The sequence below is a fragment of the Aplidium turbinatum genome, chromosome 5 (genome assembly GCF_918807975.1).
Source record: "Aplidium turbinatum chromosome 5, kaAplTurb1.1, whole genome shotgun sequence".
Classification (NCBI taxonomy): domain Eukaryota; kingdom Metazoa; phylum Chordata; class Ascidiacea; order Aplousobranchia; family Polyclinidae; genus Aplidium; species Aplidium turbinatum.
Genome location: NC_137476.1, coordinates 36223122 through 36241518, shown reverse-complemented (window position 1 = coordinate 36241518; position 18397 = coordinate 36223122). Strand labels below are relative to the sequence as shown.

At 35.4% G+C, this 18397-nt stretch overlaps 1 protein-coding gene across 1 annotated transcript in view; it reads left to right on the top strand.

Annotated features, from left to right (window-relative positions):
• LOC145770396 (uncharacterized) overlaps positions 1-18154 on the top strand; it is a 31029-nt gene extending 12875 nt beyond the window's left edge. Inside the window, exons 7-12 of the mRNA XM_082582030.1 lie at positions 775-876; positions 1148-1333; positions 2242-2391; positions 7193-7365; positions 16364-16440; positions 16572-18154. Coding sequence (XP_082438156.1) covers positions 775-876; positions 1148-1333; positions 2242-2391; positions 7193-7365; positions 16364-16440; positions 16572-16738 — 855 coding nt within the window. The 3' untranslated portion in view covers positions 16739-18154. The remainder of the gene's footprint in view (positions 1-774; positions 877-1147; positions 1334-2241; positions 2392-7192; positions 7366-16363; positions 16441-16571) is intronic.
• Positions 18155-18397: the final 243 nt, after the last annotated feature.

Below are 18397 nucleotides of genomic sequence, written 5' to 3'. Positions count from 1 at the left end.
TTAGGGACAACGACAGAGTTTATTTTCAATTTTATCTCAGATTTACAGCGTCATCACATTTCTACGGACTTATCCTCATTGCGTCATACGAGAAAGAATACCATCGCTACGGTTTTTAAAGTCTTCTGTTTAACTCGACTTGTAAAAGAACTCAGACCTACGAGTACCAGATACCAGAACTGGTGTAAATATGCTAGTTAGCTCTTAATCTTCATACTATTAGCATTTTGTAGATGTTGTCACAGTTTAATCCTGTTCAAACATCAAACACATGGTTAAGTTTAGGTTTTTTTTAACGCAAGAAACATTGACTTTGAAACTGACCTCAGGGAAAACAACAAGAAATAACAGAAATCTAATGCTTGCACTTTATTCATTTCATTTTTTTTAAATCGCTTTGAAAACGATTGTATCAGTTCATAAAAACCATCCTTTAAAAGGCAATGCAAAAAAACATTGATGAGAAAAAAACAAATAAAATAAAACATGATAAAAATAATTTAACAACATTTAAAACAAATGTTTATTAATTTATGTGACAGTTAGTCAAAAACATTGTAAACGTATGGGCATTCCAAACGCCTACAATGCAACCCTCGTCTAATTATGGTAACTCGTATGCATTATGCAATCTACGGCAACCGTTTGACGTCTTATATTCAAATTACTTAGAATAACTTTTAAACAAGGTTACGAAAAAGTTAATGCATTACCGATTGTTCATCGTTCCAGTTATCTCACATGACATTGCTTTGTGTATTCCTCCGAAAATAGGTCAACGTACTGGAAAGTAACATGAGTTCCATAGTCGTTCCATACAACATTTCTGAGCTTACTATTAATGGATTGTTGCAGAGAATGAATTACTCTGTTGAGGTATGAACGTTGTAAGAATGACTATTGGTTAATTGTTCTTATTTAAATAAAAAAAAGCGACCCACCCATATTGTAAAAGTGTGAAAGCAATGTAAACTAAAAAAACGATATCAAAAGCGTAATTTATTTTGTAGAATCTATCAAATGTAAAATATCAAAAGCGGTTTGAATTCGTTTTATAAAACATTAATAGCTTTTAAAGTTTAAAACTTTTTTGGCCTAACTGTAGCGATTGTGCATGTAAACGACTGTAAAATGTGAACATTTCTAGGTAAGTCTTTTTCGGGGTAATTTGCAAGATCAACAGAGTGTGGTGACGATTCTTACGTCACAAACGTCGTACGAATTGCCAGATCCTGTCACTTCTGCCATAGCACAAAATGCACCAAGTGATCCAACCACCTGCATCGTTTCCTGGAAATATGATCCTCTGTATTTACATATTGCGTCATATAAGGTAATTATTATGAAATATTTTCAGCTCGATAAACCTACAGCGTAAATATCGGTGTAGCAAACATCCTCGTTAGATAGATACACGATTCTTTGGAATACAATATCAGTTTTTAAAAGTGGTGTGATGAAACCTCATCCAAAGGTGCTATATTTATAAATGTACTGTAACAATGCAGCTTTTGCAGCTTCCGATTTATTAAAAAGCTTCTAATATTTTGTTTCGAAATAGAAAACTAAACGTTTCTGTCAATCTTTGCAAAATGGCACAATAATAATTAAAATGCCTGCTAAGAAAATAGTCGTCTGCATTTGTTTTTTATTTGTTACAGTACCAAACAATTTTTTGTTTCATTTTTCACGATAAAGAGTGTGTAGCTTTGTTTAAGATATTCACTATCTATAAAAGTGGTTTCATTTTCATAAACATTAAGTGTATTTTAGGGATAGTCACTTGATTGGTTTTGATTTGTGTATAAATGCAGTTTATTTTGTAACTAATATTTTGCATGTTTTCGTCTTATTCTTGTCAGATTTAACCAGTTTTGTTACCGGTAACTAAAACGCCATAAGAGCATGTTAAGCATTACTAAATAGTAAATTTAAATGAGGCTGTTGACCAGAGATTTAGTTCAATAATGGAATACCCTACGTTGTAGCGAGTAGTTTTGCGATATTGTCAGAAGGTTTGAATGTATTAAAAATGTTAATTTAATAGATTACTTCGGTCTCAAGCATGTTCTAACTTTCACGTTTTGTTTTTTCTCTCTATTTCTAGACTTCTGATATGTTGATATTTACTGTTTTGGCTGTGATGGTCAGAAACGGCTGAAGTGAAAACTAGTGAAGTAGGCTACAAACGTAGCTTTACACTCATCCCTTGCCTACCCAGAAAATTTATTTTTTCACCAGATATTCACAAACAGCACAAAACACTCATCGACCGTTATTGTTGACGTCCAAGATGCCACAAATATTGCTGCAATCGCTACAGATGGACAAATGTTAAACTACACTGTTGATTTATCCCAGCACGGATACAATAACACAGTCCTGTTTCAGGTGAGATAAATCCATAAATACTACTGTACTTTATACAGGAAAATCAGCGCTTTGAGAGTCTAGGAGTAGTTGGTCCACTTGCTTTTTGTTCATTTGAGCTTGTTGGGCGAGTGAGGGTATACTGTATTTTTCATCATCCTATATCCCGATGTTCCAGGACTAAACTAAAACGCAACTAGAGAACAGCCAGTCTTTAACTTTATAATCCAAAACACACAGACCTTCCACTCCATTCGGTGAATTGAATATGGTGCAATTGTTGCTGATCTATTCCACTGCACCACATTTACAAGAAGAGGAAGATGACTCTCCCTAGTGATGCATGGCTGAGCGTAAATGCACGATGCCCGTGCAAAAACGACTGAGGCGCACCAATGCCTGTCTCGATAGTTTCAGGCTAGTGGGGCAGGTGTCGGTGTCCGAGATGAACAAACGGTATCTGCTGATTCCCTTTTCTGGTGCGCTCACTTAGCCACAGAGATGCTTTGAATGTCAGAGTCATTAAAATAGAAGCAGAGCGGCTGGCACGAGTGAGTGTCTGAAAATATGCAATATACCGGTCCTCGCTCTGCAGCTGGAGCTTGCCAGGGGTTTTAGTGGCACAGCGCGTGATGACATTTTTTTGCATATTGACACCAAGTAGTGGTGGTGCGTGTAGCCCCATAATGCCCCACTGCACAATCTTCTTGTGTTGACAAGAACACTAGATTAAAAATTTTACATCTTAAGCACCCAAAGGTGTTGTTTGATCAGGATTCTCTTGAAAGGAAAAGAGAATAGAATAAGATCTTTAGTGAAGCTAGACGACATGCTGTATGGATGTTTGCCTGGGAAGGAAATGACAGATGCTATTTTTATTTTGAGAAGGCTTAAAGAGGAATATCGGACAAGGGAAATAACTTGTACATATCCTTCGTAGACATGAAAAAAGTTCCAAGAAAAGTGATGGATTAAGCGTTGAAAAAAAAGAATTATCAGAGGCACTCGTGCAAGCAGTAATGAGTCTTTATGACGGTGCAACGACAAAAGCTCGCGTTGGATCTACCCTCTCTGACGAGTTTTCGGTGAAGGTTGATAAAGTTCAAGGTTCTGTACACTCTCTAATCTTTGTTATTGTGATTGATGTGATTACAGAATTTGTAAGAGAAGATTTATTAATGCATACTGTACGCCAATAATATGGTTTTGTTAAGTGACACAATGGAAGATCTGAGGGAGAAATTTGAGAAGAGAGAGGAGTCGCTTCAATGTAAAGGTATCCGTGTCAACATCACAAAGACAAAGGTTGTAACTAATTCGTGGAACGGAAAGGGAAACCACAATGAGAAAAATCTACCCTTGTGGAGTATGTGGAAGAATAGTAAGGGAAAATTCTATTATGTTTTCGAAATGCAGGAAGTGGGTACAGGAAATGTGTGCAAAGATGAAGAGGGTGACATGCAAATCCGGAGATTAAAGAAAGAATGGTTGATTCTGTTGGAAAGCTGAATGACGAAGTAGAATCGGTGAATGCCTTTTGCTATCTAGGAAATAGGTTGAATGCCAGTGGTGGTTGTGAAGCGGCAGTGACTGCAAGAGCAAGGTTTGGTTGGATGAATATCAGGGAGTGTCAAGAGTTGTTACGTGGTAGAAGATTTTCGTTGAGAATAAGAGAAAGAATTTATACTAGTTGTGTGAGATCTGCAATGCTGTACGGAAGTGAGACATGGTGCATACTGGAAAACGAATTGGCGATTTTAAGAAGAACTGAAAGAGCGATGGTGAGAGCAAAAGGTGGTGTGAAGCTGATGGACAATAGGAATACCGAAGAACAAATGAACTTGCTTGGATTGAATGAGAATGTTGATAAGTTGGCGAAGGCGTATGGAGTAGGGTGTTGCAAATTTTACAACCTATGTTGGAAGTATGATTGTAAGGTGGCAAATCTTCCAAAACCACACCAAAAAATTTTTTATTTAAAAATATTGATATTTAGGGGTCCCACGCTTACCCCGAAAAGTTCATTTTCGGTCGCAAATAGCAACATTTTTAAATTGTTGTGAAATCTACATTATAAATGATAGATATGTCATGTTACATATCATTTTTGTCAGAATTGAATGTAGAATGAGCTGCAATAAACAAAAATGAGATTTATAGGATTTTGAAAATTTTTAGGCAAGTGATTAAAAGTAGATTTTTTTCTTATTTTGCAGAATAGGTTAGAGGCATTCCATTAATACAACTAATTTTTACAAAAGTCCAATACCTCCTAAAATACTTGGTTTAGACCAAAAACAATGCCATTTTTGGATTCTGTATCCTCAAAAATGATGGAATAGACACTTCAACCATCTTTCTACCTTGAGTATAGTGTTTAAAATCAAAAATTTAGTTATGCGGATGAAGTGCACCACCTAGTGATGGCCCAAGTCTCCAGCTCGGCATCCACTGACCTGATTTTGAAAAGTAAATTTTTGATGGTCTTGGGCTACAACATATATTTGAACCATCTTATTCTGCTACCTAGTGGTTGCATTGATTTGTTGTATTATAATGGACTACCTCGTAAACAACATAAAATAAAAGGCCAATTTAGACATAAAAAACAAATTTTGAGTGATTGTTAGCCTACAAGCCCTACATGCAACCACTCTTACTTTCAATTTGAGGATGCGCTGAATTACCGTAACTTCCGAATTTTAATCTTACCAACAAAGCAAAGATTAGACTAATCTCAAAATTTGAAGAAAATTAGCGAGCGATTAGCAAAACAAGAAACTTTGCATTCAATTCATTTTTTTTAACATTAATTTATGCATATGAACCAGAGGGACCACACGTACGTCCTTCAGACATATTGTCTGACCACTTCAACACTGGAAACCCTTTTTAGGGTTCTATTACAAGTCTTTTGTTGGACTGGGCCCCACGACTGGTAGACTGCTTGGCCCCATATTAAAAGGTCAAGTAACACATCGTATTAACCAGAATTTTGGCCACAATCCATTTGGAAATGAGCAAACTTTTTAGCACTAGAAAATTAGAAATGAAGTAAAAACTAACCATGGTAAAAGTTGTAAAAATTGTAGCTTACATTAAACAAACGAAATACACAATCCAATGCAAAGCTAGTCCTAAGAAAGGTGTTAAAAACAAGTTTTGTCAAGTGTCTCCAGTCTTCACAGTATTAATGACTTGCTTCTGACATCATAGTGAGAACATTATGCTCTAACTTTATTATCTGTTGCTTTTATCTCAGCATCTGTCATATTATCATCGCTGCCTTTGACCTTTCTGTTTTGAATGTATCTGGTCAAATTTTCTATCAACCTTTCAGTTGCCATTTAATTGTCTTTGAAAGACATCCAGTCGCCTGGTGAACCAACTGAAAGGCAAGGAGAGCACTGAGTCGGTAATGTCAAAGAATGCAGACAGTGGACGATTGGTTGAAAGTAGTTTTTCTGTATTAACCGATGCTGTCGCAATGTTTTTAACAGCTTCTGGAGTCATCACTTTACTTTTCGAAAAGCAAATAAATAACATAATTTGTGTGAAGAATATTCTTCTAAGGCTCAACTGTGCCCTAGCTATTCACTTTCCTTTAGGACAGTGGTTCCCAACCTTTTTGTTGTCACGGACCCCTTTAAACAAATTATGAATTCTGCAGACCCCTACGTAAATTTTGCCTAACACTCAATTAACATACTATTGACTATTGTAATAATTATGCTTCTCAACTACTGTACTGTGTCATATTGCATTACGGCTATGACTCCTGCGGCAAATGTCAGGTTAAACAGTTGCTCAAATAAGAAAATGAATAAATTGTTAAAAAAATGTCAGCAGTATTTGAATATTAAGGTGACCCACAAGGGCATGCCGAAGCTTTTTCAATGTAAGCAAATTTAATGAGAGAAATGAAAGTAAAACGATTATTTTTTGTTTTTTTTTTCTCTGAAATTCATCAAGGTAATCACGGACCCCCAAATGCTTTCTCATGGACCCCAGGTTGGGAACCACTGCTTTAGGAATTGATAACTGTGATCTTTTAACTATAATACTTGACTGCTGGTTGCTCATCTAACAAACTTTGAATAGCCGACTTTCAAAGTCATTTTTGTTGCACATTTATAACCTAAAATTGTGGCATGTGTAAAGAACTTTTTTTAAACGTTTAAAAGTGAATGTTATTTTTACATCAGTTTATTCCTCATAAAATTCTGATTGCAGCAATATGTTGCATACCCTATTTAATCCAAAAAATATGTATTTAACTAAAATATTCAGATTTCACTAGTCGCGAGCCCCCCAAAATTTCGGGATGAGCGTGGGACCCCTAAACTTTAATATTTTTTTGAAAAATTTTTTCTACCTCATATTTTGGCCATTTCCCACCTCCCATTTATATTTCCAAAGTTAAAATCCAAAATTTTTTGAAAAATGCAACACCCTAGTATGGAGTGAGGTGGTATGGGCATGTTTTGAGAAGGGATGAAGACGATGTTCTGACAAGAGCGCTGGAGTTGAGAGTTGAGGGCGTAGAAAACAAGCAAAACCCAAGAAAACGTGGAAGAGGCAAGTTTAGGAAGAAAACAGCAAGGTGGGCTTGACAAGAGAAGAGGCGTTAGACAGATTGATATGGCGACTACGGCACTTGGAAGTGAATCTGGCCACATCAGTATAACGGGAAATCACCGGATTAAAAGTGTTATTCTGCGGTTAAGGTATTCTATCGAATCAGCACATATAGTTTTTGATCAATACATTTTCCAATCTGAAACAATCAAACTTCTTACTAACATTCAAGTGATTCACACAGATTCAAGCTGTGTCGTGCCAAAAGAGCAGTGAGATCAGAGATGTTCAAGGGTTCTGCACTTCCTTTGCACAAACCTCACCAAACCTACCATCAAGCAATGCAGGGATGTATGCTGGGATAGGAGTGGCTGCTGTGCTCTTGATTGTCATAATTGCTGTTGTGGTTTATAAAAGGTAGAAATTAATTTCAATATGTCTAGTTTTATAAACTTTAGAAGTTATTCGCAATGTAAAGTATCATGAATCGAAACGTTTTGTGCTCTGCTGACATTTTCCCAACGAACTAGGTGGAATTCTGAAAATTTTTCCACAAATTCTTTATAATTACTTACTTGGGATAAACGCAAATTACTTTCCTCATGCACTTAATGTCGTCGCAGTGCTAACAGTAAACATTTTATAACGTCAAACACATTATTATCATCTTCAACACTTCAATCCAAAATGTATGTTGTTATCTTTGCCAGCTATAATTTATGAATCTGCACTTTTCATTGAATTTCTTGATTGTGGCAGGCTTATCTAATGTTCCATCTCTCAAACTTGCATTCGTTCTCTGATAATTTCATTTTTACTCGGTCCTTCTTTGTCAAACCCAGAGACCATCGCAATATTTTCATTTCTGCCACTTGTATTTTCTCTTTCTGTATTTCATCAGGGCTACCGCCTGCATCCCATACAACATTGCTGGTCTTACCATCGTTTTATAAAGTTTCCCTTCAACTTTTCTGGAACAATCTGCATCTTTATTTGAGATTTGGCATAGATGTTTACGGCCAGATGCCCTTCCTTCCACCAATCATCCCCATTTATGGGGATCGGGACCGGCAACCAAAAGTTCTACATATAAAAATGTTGACTTTTATTTACAGTAGATTGAATAAAAAATGCATAATTAATTTTATTAGTGAATAAACGAAATCCGTAGCCTCTCAAGTAGGAGAGATGCGGGACCTATGGAATAGGGTGGGCCAAAATTGAGCGTTTTTCAAATTTATCTTTCAATCGCTTCAATAAATTGGTAAAAGTTGCCATTTTCTATATGGTTAACGATGGAAAAAAAAATTTTTTGAATAAAAAAGTTTTTAGGGTCCCGCAAACGCCCCAAAGTGCTCCAATTTTGTTAAATTTCGCAAAAAAACGACTTAAAACGCTAATTATACCATCTAAATTATCGCCAATTGTTCTTATACTTGACAAATATATGGAACAACTTGATACACAACATGTAAAAAAAATTGATTAACATGGCTCAAATACTTAGTGAGATATTCATGTTTAAAGTTTTAAAATTTTCAGCCACATGGTGGCGCTATAATTTTATATTTCCTTTAATAACTGGTGACACACTGAAGCCATCGACATATACAAGGTATCAATGGGAAGGTAATTAGCACGGCTAAACGATTGTGTATTGAACTTGGTCATGATAATGTTTGATGACGTCATTATGACGTAATATATTGGAAATTGAGTTCATATAAACGATTCATTTGCCTTTTACAGTATATCGAATTCTTAAAGTACAACTTTTAATTAGTGATATTTTCTTCCCAGTTTAAAGTAACATTTTCTTTTGGATGCAGGTGATCGGAAGTACGTGGTTTGTAATTATACACTTATACAGACAGTAAGTGATACTAATGCACAACACTATAAGTCAAGAAATCAGCCAAAGTTTTTTTGGTTACTGGTTCAGATGCAGTAGCTGCAGATCGTTGGAATTTTCTAACTGCATCAATCACTTTATATGTTGCTTGTAGCTGCTTTTCATTTTTTGGCTTTGTAGGACCATGAAGAGATGTTGCCATGCCGAGTGCTCTTTCGGCACAATCATTTACCACTGACAGATTCTTGACAACAGATATGGTATATTGATAGTCTGGTGATTCAGGCCATTTAAACGCTGACAGTTTTAGCAACTCTTCATTGAAATGTAGAAGATCAAAAAGTCTATATATGTCGGCCCCAACAAAATCTTTCAATTGCTTATTGGAGAATGAAGAGCATTGTGGCATCTCCTGACTTTTTTGAAGAGGTTTTCATTTGTATTTCACCAAAGCTGAGCGCATTGCTTCTTTGGTTGAGTTATCCACTGATGTATCGAAAAGAGCAAGACCTACCAGCCGTTCACTCAAGTACCAAGTGTGATCTTAAATCTTATCTAGAGCAGGTTGGACAATCTTTAAAAACTCATAGGGCAATATTCCTTTAGCACTGCAGATTTCCTCTAGTGCTTTGATGAAAGCCAAGTCATTTGAGGGAGCTTTGGAAGCAAACATGCATGTTAGCCACGCTTTGGCATAGTAAACGCTGTAGAATGTTGTCAAACTCCGGAGTCTATGTCATGGGCAAAATATGGCTTAAGCATTGCTAACTTCATAACGTAGAGAACTTTAGACATTCATCTTGCATGATGGTACCGTAAGCAGACGGTGCCCGCAGCATATATTTTCATATATTAAATAGCATATATTTTCGTGGAAGAATACCACCAAGATACACGTAGCAAAGTTGGGCCATTTCTAAATAATCATGCCTTAACACTGTATCATTTTCCAACCAACTTTTCAAAAATTGTTTAGCTTCTTCAATGTGGCGGAATAAAGTGCGTGAAAGTTTCTTCTTATCCAAGAGTTCGAGATTTTGTGTATCTGTATTAATATCATTCCAAGCAGAACACAGCTTCTTAAAAAGTGGTTCATAAGGTGATGTGGTCTTCTTCTTATCTCCAGTTGTAGACAATTTTCCGAGGACGGATTCACTTGCTGCACCACAAAGCAACTCGTAAACATGATTCCCGCAGCTAATTCCAACAGTGCATGGGATAAGGAAGTTTCCAAGCGTTTTACAATGCCAAATTTTACACCAGTATTAACTGCGGTAGTGTCAAATAACTTACGCATGCGATTATTTTGTTTAGTTCTATGCCCTTTTGTATGAGCAGATTAAGAATTTTGGAGTGCTCTTCAGCTGCAGATCCATTTTTCACAGGTATTATTCCGAGTAATATATCGTCTCCCTCAGAAGTGGTTGGTAGCTCGGCCACTCGCTCCTCCTTGTCAGCACAGTGAGTGAGAGCTTTGAATATTTTCCCGTCCCAGTGAAGTGTCAAAAAATCAGTAGCTGCAGCAAGTTCATTAGCTAAGAGATTTCTTTCTGCTTCAGTAGAAAATTTTATCTGCTTTCAGCGTAGGCCTACAGTATTTACAGAGAGAATTTTGTTATTAAGACTATTTTCTGCAGTCGCGGCACCTACCATTTCAAACATTTGCCTGTTTGACAAAGAATATTTGGCTGCCAGGCTGCAAACTTGGGGTGTAAGAACTTTCTTTTTCTTGGTTTCCGTTGTCTTGCTTGTTTTTGCCGACAAATCCCCCACATAGGTTTGATCCAGATCTTCTCCACTTTCTTCTGTAGAAGTACTGGATTGCAACAAATCTTGCGGAAGTGGTGTATCTAAAGCATCTTTAAGTTTACGTTTTATACCTTAATCTTGTCTCGTTTTCTTTCTTTTCATTTTTATTTGCTCTTGAATATCTAAAGAACCCAAAGTGGCTTTTCGATTTTTACCCCGAATTGCTTTAACCCTATTTCCTGTGACGTATTTTGGCCAGTTGACTTGCGGACGGGGGGGGTCGGTTCGACACTATCACTTTCAGCTCGTGTAACTCAAAAACTACGCAAAATAGATCAATCAAATTTTCACATGATACAGATAATTTATCTGACAACATAGCATCGAAACTCTTTTGCAATTTGTTCAACAGGGTAACTTGAAAAATCAAATAATTTGATGGTTGGTCATATTTTTTTATTTGACTTGAGAAATCGTTTCTTAATTACTTTATAATTGAGTGTGACGGGATAATTCTATTGTGTTGGATTTTAATCTCTTACGCGTGGACGTCGTCCACGCTTCAATGAAATCGTAATTGGCGTCTGACTTGCGTTTGCTTGTTGTTTTGCCCGAGGCATTGCAAAAATCTTTCGCTTTGTCTCAACATTTGCAGAAAATGAGACAAAATCACAGCAAAATAAGCTGTTTCAAGTCATTTTTGAGCCATATGTTATAGTCTACACATTTTCAAATGTACTGTCATCGCTTGATATTAAAACTAAATCAAGCAATGAGCTTTAGTAAACATTTTATTTGTAACAATTGTGTTCAGTTCAGTTTTCTTTTCACATTCATACTTTCCAATTTGGTTATACATGATCAAGAAACACTTTGCAGTTTACAGCACATCCCAGGGAGCTATTTATTTGTTTTTAACATTGTTTCAACGTCTAGAGACGTTGAATCGATGTAAAAAGTATCTGATTTGCTTTCTAGCTAGCGGTTGATACAGAAAAGTAAGGTAGCCTATTGGTGTCACATGGTGTTTGAACCACAACCTTTCCAAAGGTAGTTACTTGCTTCGATAGGAGCTCGTTCCAACTTGGACCTTCATGCTCTTCAAAAACAAAAAGTGTCTAAAACTCCTGACTGATAAACTATGTCACGATGCATAACAAAACTGATTTGTTTCCATACCTACCAACAATGATCACTTTGAATGAAACAATTTTGCAACAGTTTTGATAAAGTGAAGTGACAATAATCGTTTAGTCAAATCGTATTGGTAGGCTATAGAAAAGGTCGTTTGTACATTGCCAAAGGGAACTCCCGTTCTGCGTGACAAACTCAAAGTCGTGGCATAACGATAGGAAAAATAAATACATTTAACAAGATATCAAATCTTGCAAAAAAAATCTTTTTTAGGCTGATTGTTATTATCATACAAAAAAAATCACTAAAATTTTGACTTTTTTCTTCGGCAAAATTGAAGGTTTTTGATATTTTGAAAATGCACGTTTGTGTCTAAGCGATTGAAACGGCTTTTTTATGTTGTCAACTAGATTTGCAAGATAAGGTTTTCTACATGTTTTTCTAATTTGTTGGACATGCATTTTGTGTCAAGCTATTTCTTACGCATTAGAAGATTTCTTTCTCTTCAAATTTTGAAATAACATTTTAGATGCAGTTTGCGGTTGACGGCATTACTGCAGAAGCCATCTTTTGTAATACGTAACCAAAAACAAAAGGCGCATAAACTACTGCTGGCTGATAGACCACGTAACAATACATCATAATGATGTTTTTCCGAACCAAAGACCCAGAAAACCAATTTTGTTGTATATTAGTTCAGACGTTGAACCAATGACAAAAAGTGATTTGCTGATTTGAAACAAAGTGATTGCTGTTCCCTATGTGCAAACCTTGTGATAAAAGTAATCAAGTTTTGGCCACAGCTTTCTGGTCCACTGAGGCTACTCTGGTCAATCGACTCACGTTGCAAATAACTTATCGAGTCGGCATTCCTGGGTAGGCTCACACTGAAGTTGTTTTGTGTAAAGTATTGCTTGTGAAAAAGTCGAAGTAAAAACACAAAAATGAAGTAAGTTATATTTACAAAATATTATATTCTTGAATCAACCACAGTTTTAAAAAAAAATAGTTTGAACAATTTTCATGTAATAGAAACTACAATTGATATCATCGCGAAGGATCAAATAGCTGTGAAAATCACTTCGAGCAATTGTTTGTTATGATTTTAATTTTTCATCATGCAAACCAAGGTGAACCTCAATATCATATTTTTATGCCAAACGATAAAAATCGTTTTTATTTTTTTTAGTTACTTTTAGGAGACAAGGAAAACAATCCGTATAAAAAATAATTCAATTCGACATATTTCCCTTATTTTGTCAGATATGTATTTCGTACAACAATTTTTTAGAAAAATTGCTGAGTATGGTATCGCGTTTCAGATGCAGTCAGAGAATGCAACTTCGCGGTTGATGGCGTTATTACAAAAGCCAATCTTTTGTCACGGAAATGTATTCGAAAACAAAAAGGCTCAAAAGCGGCTGACTGATAGGTTACGTTGCGATACGTTACAAAAACAAGTCATTGATTTCAGATTCTTTCAACCAAGCAAACAACTTTGCTCCAAATGACATAAACATCCAAATTTATTGAGAAAATGATATATGCCTACACCTTTTTGAGGTAAGCTTTTGTGAAAATAAGCTTTTGAAGATCAACATTTGAAAACAAAGTTTGAAATTATTGAGTTGGTCCTAATAGTGTTTCTGCTGAGATATATCAAAACTTTTCAATCCTCGTAGAGAAAAAATAATTTTGTAATCTCTCAAGCAACTGCAAAATTACCATTTAGGTAAAGATTCATTGCTGACAATACAGTATGTGCAATGTTTGTCAAAGCACAACAATTTCGCTGCGCGTGTTTTTCCACAAAAGCAAAGCAGTTTAGATAGACGATGTCAAGTTCTTTTCAGTATCCTTCAATCTCTCGTTTTTATAAAAACGTTTTAACAACATCCATAAATATTTATGTGAATATAAGTGTACCGGTACATGCAGAAGTTTATTGGCGGGTCAAAAACTCACTCCTTGTTGCTTTCCGAAAAGAAATCAACAAAAAACTTCCCACATCAGTTTGTTTGTTTTGTGAGATAGATTGAGTTTTGTCAAGAAATTTTCGTACGGCTTCTTGTTATAAGTTAGAAACAAAATGTATTGGCCATAGAAAACTATGTAAAATTACATCTTTTTCAGCATGGCTTATCGTATACTTACTCTCTGATATAATTTCAAAGAAACTCAGATGTAATTAAAAGATTAATCAAAGCAACTCAAAACTCGAGTTTGCAAACAAAAGACGGAATCATTACGGTCGAATGCTTTATAACAAAGCCAACTCACGAGATATCTGCGTCGCAGTTCCACGCACGACGGCGCTCAGTAATCCTATTAATCCGTATAATTAGAAAACAAAAGGACTAGCTAGTAGCAGGCTAAAATTTCCGAGTATGTTATGAAAATCATGTCATATCTCTAAAACTATAGACAATAGCAATGCCATTTAAAGCGGAATAAATACTTGAATAATATTTAGGAAAAGTCAAAAAATTTCAAAGGTGTAGATTGCGTAGTTCTTTAGTGATATTGCTTTGAAAAGCGCCAAGTCCCACCCGACCCCCCCCCCCACAGGACAAAGGGTTAAGATAATTCCAGTCCTCCATTTTCTTAGGGTTGGTAGACGTTCTCAAATCGTCTTCTACGTTTTTCTTAACAACCCATAGCGTCTTGCAGATCATCTAAAAATTTCTTTCTGTTTCTCTTTCTTTTCCTTCTCTGTGTTTGCATTTTTTCAAATTTTTATACCGGTCTATCAACTTCTTGACCATGTAAGTTATAGCATCTGTGGTTTTAAGACCGATTCCTGTTTTCTTCCACCATTGTTTAATATCTTCGACAACTAGAATTATTGCTTCTCGTTTCGGGGAAGTACCTTTCGATTCTTCTTGCTTAATTGTGTGATAACCATGGAAGTGAAGCAACACTTTCTTCCCACATGGAGGATACTTTCCAATAAATCCAAGTCTATGGACACCAGCGTTGAGATTTAGCAAATGTGATTCGTCAATTAGCCATAGTTTTTTTTTTAATACATTTTATTTGATTAATTGCAGAAAGGCAATTTTAAATAGTATGACGTCATAGTGACGTCATTAAATATTAGTTTGGCCAAGTTTAATACATGATCGCTTAGCCTTGCTAATTACCTTTCCATTGATACCTTGAATGTGTCGCTAGCTTCAGTGTGTCACCAGTTACTAAAGTAAATATAAAACTACAGCGCCACCATGTGGTTAAAATTTTCAATATTCAAACATCTTCTCCACATGAATATCTCACAAGGTACTTGAGCCATATTCATCAAATTTTTTTAATATGCTGCGCATCCAGTTGCTTCATACGCGTATCAAATATGAGGAAGATTGGTGGTAATTTAGAAGGTCTTATTGGCGTTTTATGTCGTTTTTTTGCGAAATTTGACAAAACTGGAACACTTTGGGGCGTTTGCGGGACCCTTAAAAGTTTTTTAATCAAAAAACTTTTTTTGCCATCGCTAATCATATAAAAAATGGCAACTTTTTCCAATTTATTGGAACGAAATTCCAAAGTCGGTTTTTTTGGCCCACCCTACTATGGAACCAAGGGGCCTATAAAACCATTGATACTTTACATAACTTGTTGATCGTTGTCATGCGTAATTTCACTAGTAGAGTTAAGATTTAATTATCTTTCAATACCACATGTAAGTTTGATGAACAGCCGTGAACGCGTAAGTACAAAAAAAGCTTAAATATTTTAGAGCCTGAAAGTGAAAATAAAAAATTGATTTTGTAATTAATGTAACAAGAAGTATCAGCAAGTCATATTACGTTTATCGGAATTTGAGTTCAGTTGTTTATGACGTCATCGACAAAGATATCACAACAAATCTTAAAAAGGGAAAAAAAATCGCACTGCTTCAGCATTTTTTTAATTTGTACTCCGAAAATTTGTATAAGTTCATAGGTCGTCACCCATGGGGACCTATGGGAAATTTCAGTGGCGTTTTGTAAACGTAAAAATTTTCTGCAATAAACAATACAATTTTACTCTATTTTTGTGAAACGGATTAAATGGGAACTGTAGCAGTTTATACACTTTCCTCATAGTGCAATTGCATATAAGATGCGTTAAATTTCAATTAATCTCAACTTGGCACCATAAGTCCTATTCTTACTCTATATGTAGCTCCACACAAAGTGAAAATTACATGACTTTTGACAATGCTTTTAACAAATGTTTTTAGAAATAAAAAAACAAAACAATGAAAGACATTGTTAACAACGTACACTCGTGCAGTGGCCATTGTACAGTGCCAACGTACAGTGGCCTTGCAATTACGATCTTACTGATTTCTTCCACGTAGTAAAATGAAAGTAGTTGTCTTGAAGTTTCAAATGAGATAATGGTTTGCGAAGAGTGATTAAAAAGCCCGATGAAAATTGATTTAATTTTTAATTTCGGACTTCAACAAAACGTCGTTTTCCCACCAATTATAAATTTATGTAAATGCTGTATAAGCTTATAAATTAGTCTTTAAATTAGCTGGATTGCTTTCACTATATACAATAATTGTTTGAAATTCCCTTAAGGAACCTGAGGAATTTAAAAATAATTAAAATTTAAAGAACGTAACTGAAAGCAATAAATTGAACAAATCATTCATCCATCGTTTAATAACAAAAATTGATAAATTTTTCTTAGACAATCAAAGAAACCCGTTAAACAACCCACATCCGATTCTACGCATATCTCAACTGACAATCCAAACCAACCTGCAGGTGTGTATGTGTAAGATGTAGCTGAAGTAAATTCCACGGATCTATCGTGGATGTTGATTGTTGATTTAGGCTACTTTTTTAAGATGTGTTTGTGTAATTTTTCTGCATGTTAAATTGTTGTCATTGATTAGGTTTGGTGGATCAACCAGGATACGAATATTGTAAAGGACACACCACACACGATTATGCTGAGATAAAGCCTCTCGAACATGAATATTTAAACCCCATCCCAGCGCAAAACGTGTCCACGAGCACTGCTCGCGACTACGCAAATGTATCCAGTGCGTATGAGAACTGATAAAGTGGTCAATTCATTCACCTCATCAATTGAAATCAGCTATCGGATAAGAACAATCTAAGCATCGGATTTATTGTTCAAAGAAAAAGTGCCTCCGTTCATTAAGAATGTTTAGCAATTCCTTTTTCTACTTTTTTTTTTGTTGTTTCAAACTAAGTTGTTTTGGCATAAACTAAGAAAATAATTTCAAACATATTTTGTTTGGCATTTGTCTTGAGAGTCTCTGCCGTATCTGTTTTTGCAAATTCTGTAATATCTACCAATGTCCATATCTAACTGCCTATATTTTTTTTGGTAACTTTGTAGGCCTACTTGTAGAACTTATTGAACAAGCAACCATATTTTGTGTGCAATTGTTTCCTGTGAATCGTGTTAATTTTCACTTTCATTCTATGAAAATTGAATTACATGACTTTTGTAGCACGTTGAATTCTTACTTAAATATAAAATTAAAATTAACATCAACGCATAATCGGATAAAACAAGTTTTATTTGTTAGCAGTACAGTATAGTCCGAAAATAACAACAATGCAGAAAGTGTTGTTGCATTAAAAAGTTAAACAGCAACTGCAAGTTCAATCAAAACCTAGTGAATTTAGTTACATCACAGTGACGTAATCTGTCAAAGATGTTAGTTTGTTTATAGCCACCTAGAGATGCGGCCTGATTTGTCACCTTTTGCAGATTTTGATTGCCGATGCTGCTAGTGCTTGACTGACATTTTCTGAGATGTTTTTACTTTTTGTAGTCTCTTAATGATATAAAATCTTTTTGTTGCCTTGGTGAAGCAGTAGCAAATGAGGAAGATAAGGTGAAAAACGTTAAATCAGACTTTTGTTGAAAAATTAACAGTCTGACTAAAATCTTCGAAAACAAATTGTTTTTGTTTTTCAACATCTGATACCTTTAAAACCTATTGTGGCATCTGGAGAAACCAGTAAAGAAAGCGAAAAAATATAATTTCTAGAAAAATTCATTTGAACAGTTGCCCAAAGTTTGCAAAATCTGGAAATTTCCGCAAAATTTGACAAATCCGGCCGTATGTTTAGGTAGCCATGGTTTGTTTTGTTATACCAATTCAATGGTAAACACGTTTAGCCATTATTTATCAGTAGATGTACAGTACAGAGCAATCATTTTTGAACGTTTTTCATTCTCAAATAAATGTTATTGTTTTTCTATTTTAAAAACTTCTGTTTTAGAAACTGGGCTGAGACCATCCATGTCTGTTAATTATTGTTATAAAAGTAACAATAAATGCTACTGCATAAGTAATACAAAAAAAATGTTCAATGCTAAGCACAAAAGCCAAGCAGAGCAAATTACATCAAACTCAGCTTCTATTCACTAATGACCTTCACTTGTTGTTTCACCTTATTAGGATCATTAGAAAGTTCTTATTCAAATACAAATTTATTGTATTTATTTAAATGTAAATATTCTGTGTCGGTTGCATAGTTGTGAGAACCATAGTTTGACTTTTGAAAGGCCGCCGGTTCGACACCGCTCAAGAGCATGTAGCTGTTTCTTTGGCAAGACTACTGTTTCTGTCTGTTTCTTTGGCAAGATTACTCAGCGACGCCCCTTCGACTATACTTCTAGATAGTAAATAGCGGTGGGATGGCGCAACGGATAAGGCGTTGGCTTTCCAATTATGCA